General features: G+C 38.8%; 3 protein-coding genes and 1 non-coding gene across 4 annotated transcripts; 1 reads left to right on the top strand and 3 right to left on the bottom strand.

Annotated features, from left to right (window-relative positions):
• Nucleotides 1-259: 259 nt before the first annotated feature.
• LOC137965629 (probable glutathione S-transferase DHAR1, cytosolic) lies at nucleotides 260-8263 on the top strand. The gene is made up of 7 exons (XM_068811906.1): nucleotides 260-544; nucleotides 640-730; nucleotides 838-981; nucleotides 3113-3230; nucleotides 5901-6041; nucleotides 7889-7963; nucleotides 8080-8263. Exons 1-7 carry the CDS (start codon nucleotides 355-357, stop codon nucleotides 8134-8136), a joined length of 816 nt encoding a protein of 271 aa, XP_068668007.1. The 5' UTR covers nucleotides 260-354; the 3' UTR covers nucleotides 8137-8263.
• Nucleotides 7922-9972, bottom strand: LOC137965631 (uncharacterized). Its single transcript, XM_068811907.1, has 4 exons — nucleotides 9870-9972; nucleotides 9640-9745; nucleotides 8258-9525; nucleotides 7922-8139 (listed from the first exon to the last, which is right to left on the bottom strand). The coding sequence occupies exons 1-3, from the start codon at nucleotides 9900-9902 to the stop codon at nucleotides 9386-9388; spliced, it is 279 nt and encodes a 92-aa protein (XP_068668008.1). The 5' UTR covers nucleotides 9903-9972; the 3' UTR covers nucleotides 7922-8139; nucleotides 8258-9385.
• Nucleotides 9973-14484: 4512 nt separating this feature from the next.
• On the bottom strand, nucleotides 14485-14640 carry LOC137966781 (U12 minor spliceosomal RNA). Its single transcript, XR_011116272.1, has one exon. It is a non-coding gene; the product is annotated as a U12 minor spliceosomal RNA (small nuclear RNA).
• Nucleotides 14641-14882: 242 nt separating this feature from the next.
• Nucleotides 14883-20296, bottom strand: LOC137966063 (transcription initiation factor TFIID subunit 12b-like). The gene is made up of 10 exons (XM_068812530.1): nucleotides 19625-20296; nucleotides 18806-19030; nucleotides 18120-18671; nucleotides 17779-17853; nucleotides 16338-16416; nucleotides 15984-16048; nucleotides 15855-15890; nucleotides 15522-15769; nucleotides 15130-15191; nucleotides 14883-15033 (listed from the first exon to the last, which is right to left on the bottom strand). The coding sequence occupies exons 1-8, from the start codon at nucleotides 20222-20224 to the stop codon at nucleotides 15587-15589; spliced, it is 1815 nt and encodes a 604-aa protein (XP_068668631.1). The 5' UTR covers nucleotides 20225-20296; the 3' UTR covers nucleotides 14883-15033; nucleotides 15130-15191; nucleotides 15522-15586.
• Between the last annotated feature and the right edge of the window lie 182 nt (nucleotides 20297-20478).

The raw sequence follows: 20478 nt of genomic DNA, 5'->3' as shown, positions 1-20478 counted from the left end.
AACAAATTTATTAACTATTTTTTTAATTATTATTTTTGAGGGTTTAGGGTTTTGGAGTGGTTTTAGACAAAGGTTTTTCTGACTCGTCGAGTGATTCGCGATTCGGACGAGTTGGATGGGATCTAAGACAGGGAATCGAGTGAAAGGGTGAGACTTTGATCGTTTTGTTCAACGAGTCAGATAACGATCTGACTCGGATTTCATTTTTCCGAATCGGGCCTCGAGTTCAAATCGGTAAACCCTGTGGCTTAGACCTATGTATCCTGAACAGAGAGCTCCAGAGCCGATACTCATCTAGAGAAGCTAGAGTTTGCGCGTCTCTTGTTAAGATCCTCTCATGGAGCTACCACCGGAATGTGTGCATTCATATTACGAATAGAGACGCGTTCCTCTCTACTTTCAGACATTCGAGCAGCTACTGTGAGTCACCGGGTGGTCCTGGTATTATCTCCCCTACGACATTTGCTGAATCGAAGCGCCAGCATGGAGCCTGTTCAACTTTGTGTGAAGGCTGCAGTTGGAGTACCTGATGTGCTTGGCGACTGTTAGTTGTTTCTCTCCGTTCTTCTTCACACTTGGTTTTTATTCTTCCGCTCTTTTTTTGTCTTCTTCTTTTAATCTGTTTTTGATTATTTTCAGGCCCTTTTAGCCAAAGGGTGCTCCTAACTCTGGAGGAGAAAAAAATCCCTTATGATATGAAGTTGATCGATGTCGGTAACAAGCCCCAATGGTAAGTTTTTTTCTACTGAGAACCGAGGAAGCATTTGCATGTGTATGTCTCTTTGGTTCTCTTTCGCTTTATCGATTGACTGTGATTATACGGCCATGAATGGGCAGGTTTTTGGATATTAGCCCTGAAGGGAAGGTGCCTGTGTTCAAATCGTCTGACAACTGGGTCCCGGATTCCGATGTCATTACTCAGACTATTGAGGAGAAGTACCCGGAGCCATCGTTGGTTACTCCTCCGGAATACGCTTCTGTGTCAGTTCCTTTTTTAATTCTCTTTTGTGTTTCTGTGGGTTTTTAAGTTTCTGAAAGTTTTCAATGCTGTTTAGCATGGTTACGTTTTTGGAATTTCTGTTGCTTGGGCCATTCTTTCAGTGGTCACATGGGGGATTTCAGGTGTGAGGTCTTGAGCTCAAGTCTCGCCAGGGGGGTAGGGGTGTGTGCGTGTGTAATCAACACCGAAAAAACATTTTTACAATTTCTTTTTGTGCATTTGTTAGTAGTTCTACATGTATAGGTTATTTTTAATCCTGCTATAACTTATTCTGAATGATTAGAATGTGCTTTCCATTTTACTTGGGCACCAGGCCCTGGCCTTCTCAGAGGACGCAAGTTACAGTCCTTCCAGTTCACTTTAGTGACTCTGCTAATCCATCTCGTGTACGCCTCAAAAGTTGAAGACAACATAACAAAGAAGGCTCCTTCCTCTGCCCAGAGATCGAATCATGGTTATATTCTCTTCTGAGGCCAATCTAGCTTTGCTCTGCTTACTTGATTGGTTCAAGCTGTTTTCTCTATCTTCCTTTAGGTTTTGGTGCTCATCAGTTGAGGCCGATCTGAGATTTCTCTTTCTTTGCTCGGTTCATAGCCTTAAATTCCAGTTTGATTCTGAATCTTTTGTTCGATTGAATGAGATTACTTTCCCATTCTTTTACTTACATTTGGTAGAAAACATTGTCCCTGCTTCATGCTGGCACCCTCATAGAGGTTGAGGTAGCTGACTCCCCTCCTTGCTTTCCAATTGATTTGAAATTCAGTCAATTGACTCTTCTTCCTGTGAAAAAGGAAGCTAATGCTGTATGAGGTCAAGCTATGATGCAAAATTTAACTGATGGGTGTTATCGAAGCCTCTAACTCTAGTGCAATTGAAGTAGAAAGTGCCTCTCCCTTCCGTCATGACACTTCAAACTGCAGGGTGCTGTAAGGTTTATGTGCCAGGCTAGCACTTGCCCAAAGTAGCATATCTTCCAAGCAGGAACAAATTAGGCCCTATTCAATTAGATTTCTCATTAATAGGTCAATAATGTGTAGAGGTTATTTTACTCTTTCTGACACAATAGGTATTCAACAATTGATATGGAGCAGCCTGTAAGAGAGAAACATCTTCTTAGACTCCCTCTAGGGTCTAGGGCTGCTTTTGACATTTAACACGTAGGTCCTTTCCCTTTTCTACTGGCATTCCTTGTTCTGTCTTTCCTCCTACTTCAACCATGTTTTCTCTTTCAACTTCTTCCCCTTATTGGCTTTTTTGCTTTTTACCTTTTTCTTGGCATTAACATCAAAGCACCTCAAATTTCCCTTCACATCTGGCTGCTCTGAAACCAGGTATAGATGAAGTTAAACAATTCTTGCAATTGATTTGTCAGTTCATATACCTGGGGCCTGGAAACTGAGTCCTGAAAGTGGTGAATTCAATATCTAGTTGCTTTCTGATCTCTTGAATTTTCAATTCCTTTCGTATAACATCATGCCTTGCATAGATTTTAAAATTTTGTAGAGATCAGGATATGAGAAGGGGGAGTATGAATACAAACATTTTAATGGTATGCATGCGAGACTGGATGCTAGTTAGAAATCCTAGCTTCACCTTGAATGTTGAACAAGTAATATATGGACTATGACACTATAGCTTTTCATTATTTTTCATTGAAATTAAGATCAGGACATCCTTGTAAATTATTGGCTTATTAAAAGGAAATGACATTGCAAATGCAAAACGAAGGGAAAGAGAAAAATGAGAGGAATGAAGGAATAAAGATTTGATTCTTTAGAGTCTGGACTAGCATTACAGTTGGCTTTCATCATGCATGCCTGCTCTTTGCTGACATATCTGGAAATCTCTTTCAGATGATTTACTCTTTATCTTCGTCTCCAGCACTGAATTGAACCTGTTAGTGGCAACCAAGTGTCCAAAGATTTGGTTGAAATGTTTAAGTCATTAATAACTTTGATTTCTAAGCTGTAAACTCTAAAATTAGTCTTTTTGTCTTCCTAACCATGAAGTCTCTCAAACATCGATGGAAAATATCCAAACTTTTCCAATTCTTGCTTTGACACTTTCCTGAAACTAACTTCCTTATCACCGCCACAAACTGCTCCCCTCTAGAGGTTCGAAGATATTTTCCTCATTTGTGAAGTTTCTGAAAAGCAAGGACCCAGTTGATGGCTCAGAGCAAGCATTGCTAGATGAGTTAAAAGCTCTGGATAATCATCTCAAGGCACATGTGAGCATTTCTTGACTTGATAGTCTTTTTTGCTTATTTAAGAAATTCCTTTCATCATTTAGTTTATCTGTTTGGAGATTCTTCTAAATAGTTTTACAATTCTTGCAACTAGAAAATTTCTGTGACTCTAGTCTATAGTAGAACAGTATCATTGCAACAGTGCAAATTACTTAAAGTGTTTGATGTGACTGGTGTTGTGATAAGACCTAAATTTATGTAAAAACACGCATGTACCAAGCTAGGGGATGGGTACAAATTGTAATTTGGGGGGCATTTATTTTTACAGTTTAAGGGACACCACCTTAAGGGTAAAAGTGGTAATTTGATTATTTTTTTTCAGAAAATTTAGGGTGCGCTACTTTGGACACGTGAAGATGAATTCCTTCTATGATTCCTCAACTTTCAAAGTTGAGGACAAAGTTGATACTCAAGAAAGGTGGGAATGATAGGGACCCAAAATTAGCCCCAACATAGAAGAAGAAAATAAGAGAAGAAGAAGAAGAAAGAAAAATAGAAAGTAGCACCATCCAAAAATTAGAAAGTGGTGCCACATCCTAGAAAATAGGAGCTTAAGGGTAAAAAGATAAATTTACCCCTCAAAGGGTTGGTCAAAACTGGAGTTAAACTTGCCTCTCTAGAAGAAGATGAAATCTTGTTAGAATAGAAAGAATTTTACTTTGATTAATGTATTTTTTAAAATTCTTAGTATATCTTTTAGATTAATGTAATATCCCCATCTCCTAAGATCTTTTAAATTATGTAATGAGGGAACCCTAAGGCTCTGCACTCTGAAAGTGAAAGTGAAAGTACTTTCACTAATGAAAATAACCCAAAACATATTAGTGTTTATTGTAAGTGGCGAGTGAAAGTGAATTACCTAGTTCACTTTCACTCATTCTTAAGAAAAATGAGTGAAAGTGAAATCATTCTCTAATGCTAGTGAATGCACGTTCACTTACTCTCTCACTCTCTCTTGTTGTGCTCACTTTACCTTTTCACTCTAAGGTAATTCACTTTCACTTATTCTTAATAAAAACGAGTGAAAGTGAATTACTCCCTAAGGCTGGTGAATTCACTTTCACTCGCTCTCTCACTCTTGTTTTGCTCATTTTGCTCTCCAACTCTTGCATTTGGATATATTAAAGTAATTTTATATAATAAAATAACCTTTTTTATTTATATAAATTCCTTATTTTAATATTATATTTAATGACTATTGTAAGAGTGAGGATTTAGATGTTGTAAAAGTAACAATTTGATTAACATTTGGATATTATAATAGTAAGGATTTTTTTAATCATTTTTTATATATGTAATTAAATAAATAATCTTAATTTATTTTTTAATTATTTATTAGTTTTAAAAAATTAAATAGGTTTTTTATTTAGTTAAATAGAACTATCATATAAAATTAAATCTATAAAATAATCTTGTATAATTAATTGCCCTCTTTTTTATTTACATAAATTTATGATTTTTAATATTATATTTAATTAATATTTTAAGAGTGAGAATTTAGATATTAAAAAGTAACAATTTTATTAAGCATTTGGATATTATAAAAGTAAAATTTGTTTAAATAATTTATTTTTATATATTTAATTAAATAATAAAGTTAATATAAAATTTTAATTATTTATTAATCGGACAAGTTAAAATCTATCTTAACTTATTAATAGAATAGTGAAATAAAAATTATCTTATAAAAGTTAAATCTATTAGAGTTTTTTATTAATAAATTTCCTTTGTACTTTTCACTATATGCTAATACAAAAAAATTACCTTCCACTATACTTTCCATTGTGCACACTAATACAAAAAAGTAATTGCACTCTCCCCCTAATTGATTGTGGAGTTTACCAAATACCGCATAGGAAAAAGTATAAATGGGGGGTGTTGGCTCTGAAACCTCTCTTGCCTTGCTCTCCTCTCCCACTTTTTCTCTTTCTCTCCCTTACCCAGAAGAGTCTTTAATTCTTTATTTGGAAGCTGAAAAGACAAGACCTTGAAGAGTTTCTTATCATGCTGTCCATGTTGGAAGGGAGGCTCAAAGTTAGAAGAGTATGATAACTGTTTGCTAGAAGCAGTGACATTTAGCTGGCAGTGCTATATCATGTTGTTCAATTTTTTTTTTGTCATGTAGAGTCTTTGGCAGTTTCCTGGAGTTACAAGAAAGTTTTTGGAGGAATCCGATTCTTATTTGGAAGAAACTAATTTGAGAAGTTGACATGCTTAAGTTGAAGATGAAGGTGCATCCAATGTTAATTGTACCTTGACAGCTGTGCATACATGGTTTTCAGTTTACTTGAGATGTCATGCTACAAAACCATTTTTAGAGGGCAAAAGCGATACCAGGCAATTTGTCCTGAAGTCATTGTTAGCTTGTGCTTGCTGCAAGCCCTGACAGTCGAAGTATAGGATTTAAACTAGTCTTTCGCCCTTCTTTTATTTGGGTGAAGGAAGAGGAGAAAATTGAGAGAAAAACGTCAAAACAGAAGAAAAGCTTTTTGAAGAGCCTGAATAGTACTGACAAAGATTTTGAACATGCAGAACAAGATTACATTAACCACTGAAGTGGTAAAATAGCCAAAATACTCTTGGACCTATTTTCTAATGTATTCCTTTTCTCATAAATTTTGAAGAGGTACTTACGAAGCTTACATGATGTAGGGCCCTTACATAGCTGGTGAGAATGTGACAGCAGCTGATTTGAGCTTGGCTCCTAAGCTGTACCACCTGGAGGTTGCCCTTGGCCATTTCAAAAATTGGACTGTCCCAGAGAATTTGACTGCTGTTCACAATTACCTGAAGGTAATTGATGTGGTTTGTTTTTTGCTTTTTGGTGTTTCTATGTACTTCATTGCAAATCCATTCAGAACTTGGCATCTGTGACATTAACAACCAAGGTGGAGCAGGTGATGTGAGTTATTGGACAATGATCCCAATAAAATCTGTTTAAAAAAAACCTGTTCACTTATATTAGGTTAATGGACCTGATTATCGTGGAAGGTTTTATTTTAGTTTATAACAAGAAAATTCTATGTACTGAAGGTTTTCTTTTTCTTTTTCAGAATGTTATTGCATTTATTTCAATTTTTACTATATGATGAACTTCTTTTTTTACAAAAAATACACGCTGAACTTTGAAACTGGCAATTTTGTTTTCAAACCACTTTTATTTGTTAGACTGATTGATTTCTAGGATATATAAAATAAAGAAAAGTATTCCGACCGACTAGTGTTATAAAATCTGAATCAGATTGGCCAGTTGAACCTAGTTCTACTAGACCCAGTTGACTGGATCAAAATACCCACAGACTCAGAATAAGGTGAAAACCTGGTTGACCAGGCCAGATCACCAGTTCAACTTGTAAACTCACTGCCCCAGCCTAATCCTCTTACGTTATCAACGGTGGCAGGGAGGGCGGGGGCTTCTCCACTAGCATTAGAAAAGGGGACAAGGCTGCCACCTCTGCCCTCTTGTGTTGTTTCTTTTTTTTTTCAGAGAATAAGTGAAGTGAGGGCTTGTCAAGGAAGGCATACGCCCTGCCCTTTTCTCTTGTCTGTGCACTGGAACCATCCCATTCCCTCCCCGTCTAAAGCAGAGAGGGTGTGTCCTCAGACGCTTCCCTTCTCTCTCTCTTTCTGCTATACGGATGGGGAACATTAACATCCTTTATTGAGAGATCACCTCTCCACTCCCTCTGTTTCTGTTTACATAGAAAGAAAGGGATGGAATGGGGCCTCATCTCCATTCATTTCCATTAGCCCATCGCCAAAGAGGATGGGGAGGTTTGCCTGGCCCCTCATGCAGTGAATGGAGGGAGTTGAAAATTTTTTATATGAGGATAAAATGTTATTTCATATATTACTTATGGAATGATCTCATCAGTCCTAGAGGAAGCCTTAGGATCATGTTTGAAAGTCATCCAAAATTTTGTGAGATGACTTCTTGTTGGAATGACTTGTCTTTAATATGCATGTTGCGCCTTCGCTAATAGACCGGTCTTTTGGCGCAATGGTTAGTAACATGGTGTCAGAACAGGTGGTCTCGAGTTCGAGTCCCGCTCCCCCCGTTTGTTTCGTCCCCGCATAGGTGGGATTGTCTTTGTTTCGTCCCCGCATAGGTGGGATTTTGTCTTTGGCCGTCCCCGTATAGGTGGGATTGTACATTTGCATTTGTACACGGGTGTTCTCCGTGCGGGGGAGTGTTGAAATGACTTGTGTTTAATATGCATGTTGCGCCTTCGCTAATAGACCGGTCTTTTGGCGCAATGGTTAGTAACACTTCTTACAGTTGGTCGAAGGATGTTTTAGATCTTGGAAATGGTCCACTGAATTTTATCGTTTGATATTATCCTTCAAATCCTAGTATACTTTTGGTAAAGAAGGTAAAGAAACTCGTCTCAATGGAATAAGTAGGAAATTGTGCTGATTCGTATGGCTTCTCTCGGGACAGCTCTGTTTCAGCTTGCTTTACACTCTTAGGTCAAGCCTCTGTTCAATCGTTTAGTTCGTATTATCTGTGAGTAAAATGATCATTATTGGAGTAGTATGCTTAGAGTTTTATGTTTCTGTCAAAGTCTTGAAGACCCATTGTAATGTCATTTCTGGAGGTTTTCTTCCCCGACTTGTAGCTTCTTTTTTATCCGTTGCAGGCCTTCTTCTCCAGAGAATCATTCGTTAAGACCAAGGCTTCGAAGGAGCATGTGATCGCCGGTTGGGCACCCAAGGTGAACGCGTGAATCTCGATTACAGAGACTTGCTTCTACTGTTACTGGATACTGTACTAGTTTCTTCTCACAGAGACCCTGACTTGTTAGGTTTCTCATTTCTGCTCTAATTCCAGGCACTCAATTTTCTCTTCCTACACGTTGCTGCGATCAGTACACGAAGAATCATCTGACATCTAAGAACAAATTTGGATCATAGATCGAAAAAAATCCTAATAAACCCATTGAAATTTTTAATTGCAGCTCCAAAAGAACAAAAGCGAATCATGTGACAAACTGAATTAGAAGAAATACCTGTGCGAATGAGAAACGATGGATTTTGACACGTGAAAAGTCCGAAGATTAGAGACGGGAGGTCACGGGGAAAGAAGAACGAATTCCCATGAGACTAGCAGACGAGGAAAGTAGTTCCAATCTATGGTTTGGAGCACCAAAGATGAAGACGAAGAATTAAGTGTTTGAGAATCGCAGGAAGGGGAAAGATGACTGCTTCCATAAATGCGAGTGTGTGTCGTCTTGCAAGGATCGAGAAGTCTCCGAAGCTCATCATCGTTCCCACGTGCCAAGGATTCCACCCATTTTGGTTTTTCATTGAGCTCATCCCCGGTACGTGACACCACCGCGCCCCTTCTTCCTCCTCTCCAAGATTCTTTCATCCCTTACCACGACCCCATCCCAACGCCCGGCGCAGCTACAGCTCTACCGACGATTCGAGCTGCCCCTTATCAAAATGAGATACGCAACCATGATTTGATACAAACAAAGAAGGAATTACAAGAATAGAGACGTGATTTGAACAACACAGGCGGGAAGCTGAAGTGGTTACACCTCCGTCGACGTCTGTATTGACAGGAAAGGCTGGAGATAACGACCATTGGCCGGCAGCCGACGCGCCTTCTTTTCCACGCATCGATACCAGCCCGTCCACAGTAACCGCCGTCTCGTCTCATTCCCAGTCGTCGTCTTCCTCCTCTGCCTTCAAAATTTCTCATTTTGCTATTTTATAATAAAATAACAATCAAGCATCACACAGTACACGAAATAAACTATGATTATTAAGAATAATTTCGGCTGATCTCTGAGTGGAAAATGATACGAGAACTCGCTGAAATAATAATAAATTAGTACACGAAGGACGGAATCAATTACAAACTTGAAACAGAAGGCAGAAGACAATTATTTTCACGTCAGCAGTGGAATCAGAAGAGGTACACAGATCCATCCTGAGCTGCCACGTGCTCTGAGCTCTTCCTAGCTCGCCCGAGAGGAAAGAGGAACAGATTTTACGCAATCAGGATACTAGCTATGGTTTCTGTTTCTTTCCTCGACTGCTTATAACTTGTGCCCATTGACCTCCAACATATTTACACTACAAGCCACTGCATTCCTTACCCTTACCATCTTCAGCGGCCGGCTTTTTTTCTACTCGCCGGGATCCCTGGAAGTTTCAGACAGGATCTTGAGAATCCTCTCCTTGGTCTCCTTCTCCGACAGTATCTCTTCCCTTTGGCGGGTGTACGCCTCGAAGAACTTGGTGTTCTCCTTCTCCAACTCTCGCCAGACTTGGCAAACAAAACAAGATTCAGTTCAGGGGTTCATGATATAATTTCCTTCCGTAGAGGAGCTGGCCGAAACAGGCCTGGAAAAGGAGAGGAAGAGAAAGAGTCGCGACTAACCGGTGGAGGTGATCACTGGTTTGATGTTGGCGTGCTTGGAGAGAGCGTCCATGCACTCCTCCTTTGTCATATGGAAGAGCAGACACTCCTCGATCAGATGTTGCACCTGTTTTACATCAGATCAGGTGGAAATTGATGTACGAGGTTTGTACTGATCGGTCAACTGCATGGGAGATCGGAAGAGAGAGAAAAGAAGGAAAACGGAGGAGTACTAAAGATCGGAAACGTACCATGTGTATGTATGAAGCAGATGAATCTGCCATGATGATGATGATGATGATCACTGGTCAGAGAGGAGAGGAGGTGAAGGAGAGGTGATGCGCCGAGGGTAGGAGGTGGAACGAAGCGGCGCAAATAAAAAAAAATAATAATGGAGGCGAAAGGAGGGGGAGGGGGGTGGGGTTGTGGGACCAGATGTCCCACGTGGGAAGAAAGCGATGATTGGTGGAGAGGAGATGAGGAGATTCATTGGATCCCCACTTTGAGTTTTCTACGTCGCTGCCAGTGGGACCCATCTGACAATATTGTTCACGTGATTCTGGGTCCCACGTGGCGCACATGCAGACGTTCTACTTTGACACGTCAAGAGACACTCCCCGGGTAGCCGTCCCTTTATTTTTCTTTCTTTTTTGGCTCCAACCACCCGCATTGTCCGCCCTGTCGGCGATGCGCAACCACCCGCCGCCCCCAGTCAGCACGGCGTCTACAGGCGCGAGCGACGGGACCACCGTGACCTACTCCTCTAATCTTCATTCTTTTTTTCTGGTTATTTCCATAGCTATTTGTCTTTTCCGCAGTTCTCCTTCTACGCCGAGAAGCACCAGTAAAACTGTAGATATAAATACCAACTCCATCACGGTTTACTTCATCCGCATCTTTTCAGAGTCGCAGTACCAATCTAAAATCCCAATCGGTGCATGTCGAAGTCTGTAGACTGTAGCAGATTTGAAGCGCACCTTTTGTTTTCGTTTTCACATAGTGAAGTCCTTGCTCTCGCAGCAGCTGCTGATCCATGAACAGTTGTTCGATCGTAGATCATCGATCCTTCTGGGAAGCAAGTATAAGCTGTAGAAACAGAATCGGACAAAAAGTTTAACACGATAGACACCAGAGTGGAAGATAAAGCAAGATGACAGAAACGGATTTACTACGAAACGTAGTGTTCTGATCAAGGAGGCGTCCAATTGGTCGCTCGGCAATTTGCCCTAATCTCTTTTGGTATTGAGGTTGGCAAATCGAGATGTGTCGGTCTGGAAGATACGGCCAAGGCCGCGCACACCTAGGCGATTCCAGACAACAGTGTCAGAGAGCAGAGACAACCAGAAGGTACTCCAGACGACCTTTCCCTCTCTCCCTTTCGTTTGGTTTCTGTGGCTAGATCTTTTGAAAAACAGTGAGCTCGACTGTAACTTCGTTTTTTCAGAAACTGGTATATATGGCTGACGGCCGAATGATAACTGATTGCTCAAATCCTGAACTTCCCAAAATCAGAACTAACTATACCTGACTATATTCCGGCGAGTCGAGAAGTATCCATGATCAAAGTGGAATAATCCTTGATCGATAGTAAATTTTCTCTTGCATACACTACGTGAATTCTAACGATCGGAAGAGAGAAAAATAAGAATACCTGTTTCACTGCTAACGAATGCAGCCCAGTGGTTTTAAAATGGTTTAAACGGATCATTTCAGGGATCCTCGAATTCTGGATCGATCAAATTTTGGAAATCCTTATATGAGAATTTTAGGTTTTTATCTAATTTTTTAAATTTAATTAGATAAACGTCAAACTTTTGAACTTATTTTAAAAATAATCAACTTGGACGGTCAACTTTGTGTACAATAAAAAATGACACAAAAGCTTTGACTGAGTATGTATGACCGCATAAATCTAAGGACACATCAAATAACACATCACCTTAAAAACACGTCAGAACCCATGTAAGATGCCACATTATTAAATGATACAAACACGCTAGAGTTTAGAATATTACATGGTAAACCAAAACAACATCATCCACGTAGCACCATTTATTATCTATTTAAAATTATTTCGAGTTTAAAAAATAAATTTATCCATACACTTTTTATTACCATATATTTAAAATATTAATTAAAAATCTTACTTTTAACACTATTTATTATCAATTTCAATTATTTATTAATTAAAAAATTACCAATTTAACACCTTTTACTATCAATTTAAAATATTTATAAACTGAAAAAAATTAGAATTTTTTTTAGAGTTTACAAAATAAATTTATGGGTACACTTTTATTACCTAATAAATAATTTAAATAAATAATAAATAGTGTTTAAATAGGTAAGCTTAAGATTTTTTAATTAATTAATATACTCTTTTAATGATTTATTATTTTAAATATTAGGTAATAAAAGTGTATAGATAAATTTTATTTTTAAACTCAAAAAATAAAAATAATTTTTTGAATAATTTTTAAAAACTTATAAATATTTTAAATCAATGATAAAAGGTACAATGACTTGACCATTTGTCCATTACACAAACCGTGACTATTCAATAAAGCCTAAAACGACATAATTAATTAACTATAAGTCCCTGATCACGCAAACCACTTATTTAACACAAATTTTTCATCATGGAGAGATAAGAAACAAAGCAGGAAAAAAACTAACCTTGTGGGATGCAAACCACACCCTAACATCCCCGAAGAAATCCCCAGTAGCGAAATGAATAGACTTTGTTTTCCGATTTTGAATCCGGATATTGAATAGGATTTAAAATATCCGAAATTTCGGATATTACCCTATATGTCAAATTCTGATTCGGATTACATATTGACAAGATCTAAAGTAAACCCATATGCCCATTGTAGGAAGGGGAAAGTTTGCATGGTATTGAAAAATGCTCCATCGAGGGACAGAATGGAGTTACAAGACAGGGTTAAAAAACTAACAGTCAGAAGAGGACAAGTTTACTAGGTAAAATTATATCTAGAAGACAACAAATACAACAAAAGAGTTCGGACCTATTCCTGAAAATCAAATAGACGTCCATTTCAACATTTCTTCAACTTCACATTGGTTTGGGTAGGCTCAACCTACCCGCAGTTCATCAACAACCACCTTACCTTTGCCTAGCGTGACTACAAGGTCAAGTATTTTCCAGTCTTCTCGGAGTCAGTATCACTTAAGTCTTGTAGAGTTATTTGTGCACGTAACACATACAGAGAGGTTATACAGCAGAGCTCATCAAAGAGTACCCTGCATATTTCCCATGACGAAGATTGAATTTAACGTGATGTGGTACTACGACGCAACAAGAGAACTGTGAACACTATCAAGGATGTGACTCCTGGTCAAATGTCATAAATTCATAAGGTCAGGCAGAAATTTGAATGAACTGAGAGGTAAACAACATCAGGGGATTTTCATCCAACTTGCCGAATCATAAGTGTTCTATATTTCAGCATTAGACCCTCCATTCTATTTCACGCTATGATAATAACATCTCCACAAAGTAATTTCAAGGAAAAGCAGCTTTACAAGACCAGTACAAAGGTCTCTTGAAGGGTACAAATTATAACCCCATCTTAATATATCTAGAGAGAGGCCATGTTGGCCACAAGAGAGATATAGGAGAATAAGAGAACTAAGCTCCTGCATGAGCGAAGTCGGATTGAGTCTTTACATTAGATGTTCATAGGATGTTATTTAAGTCGTAGGAGAGTACAAGAAGAAGCTAAATGCCAATGATGAGAAGAAGACAAGTGGAGCCAATCAAAACGGGCAAAAGTGTTAGAAAATGTCATAGAGAAGTGGCACCAACTATGTAGGAGCAAAATAATCAGAGAAGACTCTAGAAAAGTGGCAGCAACTAAGTCAAGGGTAAAATGTCAAAAAAAGTTTCTAAACGTGAATTCCTAGTCCACAAAGAGAGGAGAGTAGTAGTAGTTTCAGTCCTCAGTCCAGATATTGTAAGCTCTACGAGCCTTTGAATAATTTAATTTCAATACAAAAATCCCTTTATCTTCAGCTAACCCCTATCAGCTTTGGCCAACCCTTGGGCATCTGATGTAACGATAAAAAAAGGCCTCTAGGCAGCGGCCACCGGCAAAGACACGAGCCCTTGGTATTGCTCTCCGCCCTGGATGCCCACTAAGTCATCTACCCAAGGAGAAGATCCCTCTAGCAAAAGTATTTATCTTTGGTTCATCCATTCCATTAGTTATCTTAGCTTGTTCCTTTATTATAGCCAAGCCGCCCTACCCAACCTATAGTCTGACGAACCCTTGGTTACTCCTACTCATCCCCCACCATCCTTGAGTTCCACCCATCCCTCCCCTTCCAACCACCTTTTTCTTACCCCTTGCACGTCCCCAAACCTAAACCTAGCCTATCTCACCTTTCCCCATCTCTTCTATCTCATATCCAAGCCTCTGCATTTTTCCATTCAGCATCCTCTAGCAACTCTAGTCCATTCAGTCCGGATTGATGCTCACCATCTATGCAAGAGAGAACCAGCACGATCCCCCCTATTTCAATGGTCTAAAATTAGTTCATTAAAACCAAATAAATGTACTAGCTAATACTAATTTGAGGTGAAATTTGTTAAACAGCACAACAGGAAAAGAGAATACAAAAAGGAACATCAACAGAGGGAAAGAGTAAACAAAATCAGATGCAGATAGGTTTCTCACTCATTAGCAAGTAGGACATTAACTGACAAAGAGCTCTACCATCACAGGGGAAAAAGAAGTTACACAAAAGCTTTCAGTAGCAGAGCAAAAACGGGTGGAAAGTATGAACCTTTCGACGAATCGAACGTTCCTCTGGAAACTTGGGAAGTTGTTTTGGCGGGGTTTTGGGTTTGGGAGGCCCGCACGAGCGAGTTCTGCAAAGTAAGCAGCGTCAGCGCTCGGCCAGCCTATAACCCCTCCACAAATTCTTGCGCATAAAAGCTAGCGCGGCGAACAGCTCCCACCGTTCGCTTTGTTTTCCTTACTCATTAGTTTAAGGCACTTTGTACAAATGGCCTGACTCTCATATCTATACCAAGCAGAATAAGGAACATTTTTTTACACGCTCAATGTGGGACTAAATGAGGGGAGACTTGTCAGCTTCACTGAAATAACGGATGGGGAACGGATCCTAATGTGGCTGTTGGCATGAAAAATGCAGCAAAAATATACACCATTATTGAAAATGAATTTAGCATGTCCAAGTTTCAATCAATGCCTGCGAACAGTCTGAAAACGTGTTCGTGTAGAACTCTTATAGAAAGCATAAAATTAACTAGTCGATTAATTTACAAGAATGGCTGGCTCTCTGCCAACTAAACATTTTACAACCAAAATCTCTCAGTAATTCAACATGCTTTAAAAACGTTGAAGCCAATCCTCCTTTCTGCTTCAGCTGTACAAAAATACAATCACGGATCAATGGTGTTAGAATGCATCATAGAAATGCTGCATTAAAGGGTAAACTGATTAGTGCCACCATCCTGCTTACTTGGGAGAGCATCTGAACTCATAAGAATGAGAAAGGTTGCAGTATTTACCACAATAACCAACCTGCGAAAAGACATGAATTTATTTCAAGAGTTTTATTCCAGGAAGATTCCTCTTAGCAAAATCAATAAAAGTGGAAAGAAAGAACAACTTATAAATTAATATCTTCCCATTATTGTGTGCTATGTTGCTATAGAAAACTGAAACCATTACAAGATAATGACAATGTAAATCTGTGAAAGGCTGATAACTTTTTTTAACTTTATTTTTTAACCTTTAATAGAATATTTAATGAGAGCAGGCCTTTCCCCAGTCTTCAAACCCATAAAAGGAGGATGACAAGATTTATCCATTGCTATACAGTGCAGGCTTGACTGGAAAGAGTATACTTACAGTCGGGATCCCATGAGTGAAGTCGTGCACAGTAGAGGCAACCCATTCAGGCTGAAGCTAAACAACTAAAATCGGGGTACTTTCTGCATCATCAAAGAACCCACTGGAGGTGATACCAACTGTTCTGAACTTGGTGAAGGTTTAATCGGATGATCAGCAACTGCAGCAGTGGTAACACTCTGTCGGATTGTGTCTTTTGCATTACTTGTGTCAGTTTCAGGGTTTGAAGACTCCATTAGTGCTCGTATCTGTTAAACAGTTCAGTTAATACCGGCTGAAAGTTTTGCTCATATCAGGTAAAAATGACAACCATTTCATGGTAAAATGAATTACCAGCCCCACACGTTTCCTGTGTGCGTCACTTGATAACTGCATACATATTTTCAAACAAATATCAGTCATCAGATTTTATGTTCTTGGACATATGCCATATTCTGGAGAAATGAAAAGATAATATCTTACATGATTCTTTTGAAACTTTCGTTCCTCACTCGTAAAGCCTGGAATAGTGAGATGCCAATTTTTTTCTGCACAAGTTCCAGACCCAGTAGTAAGAAAGAAATAGGCAGATGTCGACACAACAAACATGAATATAAGAAACATTTTAAAATTTTACTTAACTAATCCATATTTGTGACATAATAGAATTAAAATATATCAAATGAAAATTTTGGTATACAATAGATTAAGGAAATCTTGAAAAACAGGCCAGAATCATGGTTAATGACAGGAACCTGGAATAAACACTTAATTTATGTCCACTTTTGACTTCTTTATTGCAGAAAAGTCATGTATGTTTGATAAGAAGTATCAAACCTAGATGCAACAATAAATCCTTGGATTCTAAAGTTGAAGATTTCCGATGCTTTGCTAGACTGCATGCAAATGTTGTGACCTGCAAAAGTTATAGATAAAGTTACATTAACAAGAAATAGTAGCAAAGTTTAGCACCAAAACTCATTAATCAAAGTTCTATAATTGGTAGAATAATTATGAAGTTGGCATGGATGAAAGCCATCATAAATGAAAGACTGCTTTCATTCTTTTTTCTTTTCTTTTTTTAAATTCAAAAAATCAAAGAGTGCAAGCAGTCTTTTAGGTTGCATTTGTGCCTATAGGAATAGGGGAAAATGCCTAGCAGAAAATTTCCCATTTGAACAAAACATTTTGGTGTTTGTGTCATTTTTGGGGACAGGAAATTTTTCACTTGATTCCTCTTGCGTTTATGAAATATTAAAAAACAGGAAAATGAGTTTCTTGGATTTATTCGAGACATTTCCCATTAAATGATGTATATGAATCATTAATGTTCCTTTCGTGGAATTTCTCCATTTTTTATATGGTTTCGAAAATACGGAACCATAAAAATTATTTAATCTCCAGGTACTAATTTTACTCAAGGCTTTGCCACTTCAGGGCTTTTAACTGAAATGCATCAATCTGCAATATTAGTGCCTGCTCCACAATCCCAGGGGTTAATGATGCACGTGAGTATGATGTTATTGAGCTAACAGCTCTTTTATGTGGATCGTTATTATTAGTAGCCCCTTTAGTCATTACACTTAGAAAAAAACATAGATATTCTTGGTAAAAGTAATAATTTACTAATCGGTTTACTTTCTTTTGATGAGAGACAATAATTAATTTTCTCAAAAAAAAATTAAAAAAAATGATACAATAATTAATTTCTCTTGCCTTTATGAAATATTAAAAAACAGGAAAATGAGTTTCACATTGTTCTGAGAAAAATAAGGGAAAATAAAACCAAGAAGCATTAAAGCGATTTTTTATCACTTACCGTCCGCCTCTTGCTTCCACTGTGTTTTTTATTTTTGTAAAAAAATTAGCTCATTTCTAGTGTAAACACAAACACCTTAACTAATTTTCCTGTTGTTTCCTGTAGCAGCACAAATGCAAGAAAATTGGTCCAAGGGAATTTTTTCTAGTAGGAAAATTTTCCAATGAGAAAATTAGTCAAAGGCCTAAGGACAAGCACGATGAATCTAAAGTAAAAGACAACCACAGGAATCACTAGTGAGTGAAATATAAAACAATGACGTAATGAGGAAAGAACAGCTGATTTAAATGAAGAGAGAGAGAGAGAGGTGTGGCTAGTGAATGTTATGTGCAGCAGTTATCCTTGACACCCCTTGGATTTGAAGAACAAATTAAAAAAATAAACCCCCCCTACGATGGATATGTGATCAATGGTATCATGCTGCCTTGTATATGCAAAAAAACCCATTAACATCATTACCGAATCAATGAAGTCATCAGCAATCTCCAAAAGAAGATCTTCAACTTCAGGATCCAGCTTTCCTTGTGAATCAACCTGCAGCACAATCAAAAGAAGGCAACTAATCAGTGGAAATAGTACTTTCCAGGTGGCTCCCCACATCTTCTTTTCTTGTAGGAAAAAAAAGAGAATTTTGGGCAGAGGCTTCAGGCGGTTAACTAGCAAATAAGTTGAGCATCAGTTCAAGAAAAGGGGTGACAGATTTAGTAGCTAACAAAAACATCATACAAGTAAAGGCTTCCAATGCATGAAATTTGCTTCATCATGCATCGTATGATCTTCAAAAAAGGAAAAGAGCAGACCTGTGAAACCAAATCCTGTATTTTTCTCTTTCCAAGCAGAAGATTACTTGTTTCTGTCCCTTGACTTGAACTGCCACCTGGCGTTGCTGTGCCAGATACAGGAGTATTAGGCTGTGATCCTGCCACACTTGCAGATTTCTGGACAGCTGGCCCTGCCATCCTTGGAGATTGCTGTTGTTGCTGTTGTTGCTGTTGCATCACAATCTGTTGTTGTTGATGCAAGTGTTGCTGCTGGCCAGCCTGCTGCTGATGCTGAACTAGAGCCATTTGTTGTGGATTCAAAGCCATGGTCTTTTGATTTATTTGAGGAGATGAGGAGAGTTGTTGCTGTATGAAGGCCTGCTGTTGTTGAGGCCTCTGTTGCTGCTGTTGAAGATGAAATGAAGGAGATCCTGGGGAAGAAAGTGCAGGTTGCTGCACTTTGTGCAGCCATTGCTGTTGCGTTAAAGAATTTTGCATCAAAGCAGATTGTCCATTTTGTGCCAGCCCAGACAACTGAGGGTTCATTGAAGCCAGTGATGCTGTCCTCTGTAAGGTTTGAGCCTGCAACTTCTACAGATGTATAAAGATCAAAAAACAAATTTTATGATGTTCAAAAGTTTCCAGAAGACTAACAGCAAAGAAAGCTATTAATGCCTTTATAGAAATCAGTTGCAATTTGCAGTTAGTGGAGCAAAAAACAATACCTGTGGAGAAGCAAGCGACATTTGCTGCTGCAGCTGTTGTTGTCTTATTGCAGCCCCATGGTTGACACGTTGCTGGGCATAATTAAGGGATCCATTTGTTCTCATTTGTGAATTCAGACCAAGAGTACTTATCATCCCCATTGATTGCAGCCCTTGCAATTGCTGCCCTGATGAATTTGCAGCATGAAATTGGGAACCCTGAACCAAACCAGTCTTTGGTCTTGACTGCATTGAAGAAGGGGAAAAAGCTAAGAGAAAAGTATGTTCACAATTGATACAACATACTCTCCCAAATATCATAAAAAAATGAAAAACTGAGAAAAAATCCTCCCACATTTAGGAATGGTTTTTGTGAAATACTTCCGAGGAATTAACAGCTGGAGACACAATATGAGAGCCATAAAGTATGAATTGCAGTAGCCATTTTTTTCTCGTTGTCATAAAAAAGAATTAGATAGATTGCAAGTAGATCACCTAATACTTTAAAATAAAAAATTAGCTTTTACCCAAGAATTTCACAAGTCAATCCAAAGTCAGATAATTAGAAGACAATTATCTTAAACGTCCCAAAATAAAATGTCTAGTAAACAATTCAATGAGTAACTAGAATTATAGGAACTTGCACTAAGAACTGGTGGAATCACAGTTGGAGTAATTACAACCCAAGAAAACACCACATAAATTGGAAAACAGAACAAACTACTGGCAAGTTAGTATCAGCGCCTAGCTAAGTACCAATTTAACTAAAACCAAAGCCAAGAGAACCTACTTTTTCATAAACAAAGAGAACAAAATAAAACATAAAAATCCATTTTGTACCGGTGAGAGCAATTGCGACTGTAAATTGAACTGAGCTGCAGCGGCGGCCGCAGCCTGTCCTGGCAACATGGATAGGTGAGCTCCGCCCTGCGCCACCTGCCCCAACATCCCCGCCCGCGAAATCCCACCGCTCAATTGCTGCTGCTGATGCTGAAGGTGAGTGGCGGTGGAGCCACCAAAATTCATTTGGCCGTACATTCCGGTCGACTGTTGCTGCTGCCTCATCGCGCCAAACTGCTGCTGCTGCTGGATCTGAGCCATTCTCTGCATGGACGGCGACCTCTGTAGGGTTTGTTGGATTTGGAAATTCTGAGTTGATATCAAATTATTCTGTTGGACTTGCTGCAGATTTTGCTGCTTTTGCTGTTGTTGTTGCTGCTGCTGCTGTTGCTGTTGCTGCTGTTGTTGCTGCTGCTGAAAATCCAGGGGGCTCAATTGACTAACATGAGGAGAAGATATTTGGGGAATTTCCATTGAAGGTGAAGGAGCAATTGAAGGAGAAGCAATGTTAGGGTTTGAAGTGGTTTGAGGGTTCGAATTCATCGAGTCAATGGCATTTGGGGTTTGTAGAAGTTTAGAAGGAGAAGAGTTATCAGCCATCTTCAGGGACGGGAGAAAGGCCGAGAGAGAAATTTGAAAGGGTAGTTAAGGACTAAGGAGGTGTCGGAGAAGTTCTATCATTGACGTTCGGAGGTGTCTGAGGCCGAAGGCAGCGAATGAAGGAAGCCTGGAGCTTAATGGACACAAGCCCAAAACGTATCGTACGAATGTCTTTTTGTGGGCCTTCGAAGTTGGATCACTCCAGTGACAATGGGAAATGGAGGATTGGATCACGGTTAGATTGCTTGCTTTGT

This window comes from Aristolochia californica, unplaced genomic scaffold, assembly GCF_029961685.1.
Source record: "Aristolochia californica isolate CCGP_79_NKW_82.1479 unplaced genomic scaffold, dmAriCali1.0.hap1 SCAF_5, whole genome shotgun sequence".
Lineage (NCBI taxonomy): Eukaryota > Viridiplantae > Streptophyta > Magnoliopsida > Piperales > Aristolochiaceae > Aristolochia > Aristolochia californica.
The sequence above is the reverse complement of the archived record's forward strand: the minus strand, read 5'-3'. Positions and strand labels throughout refer to the sequence as shown.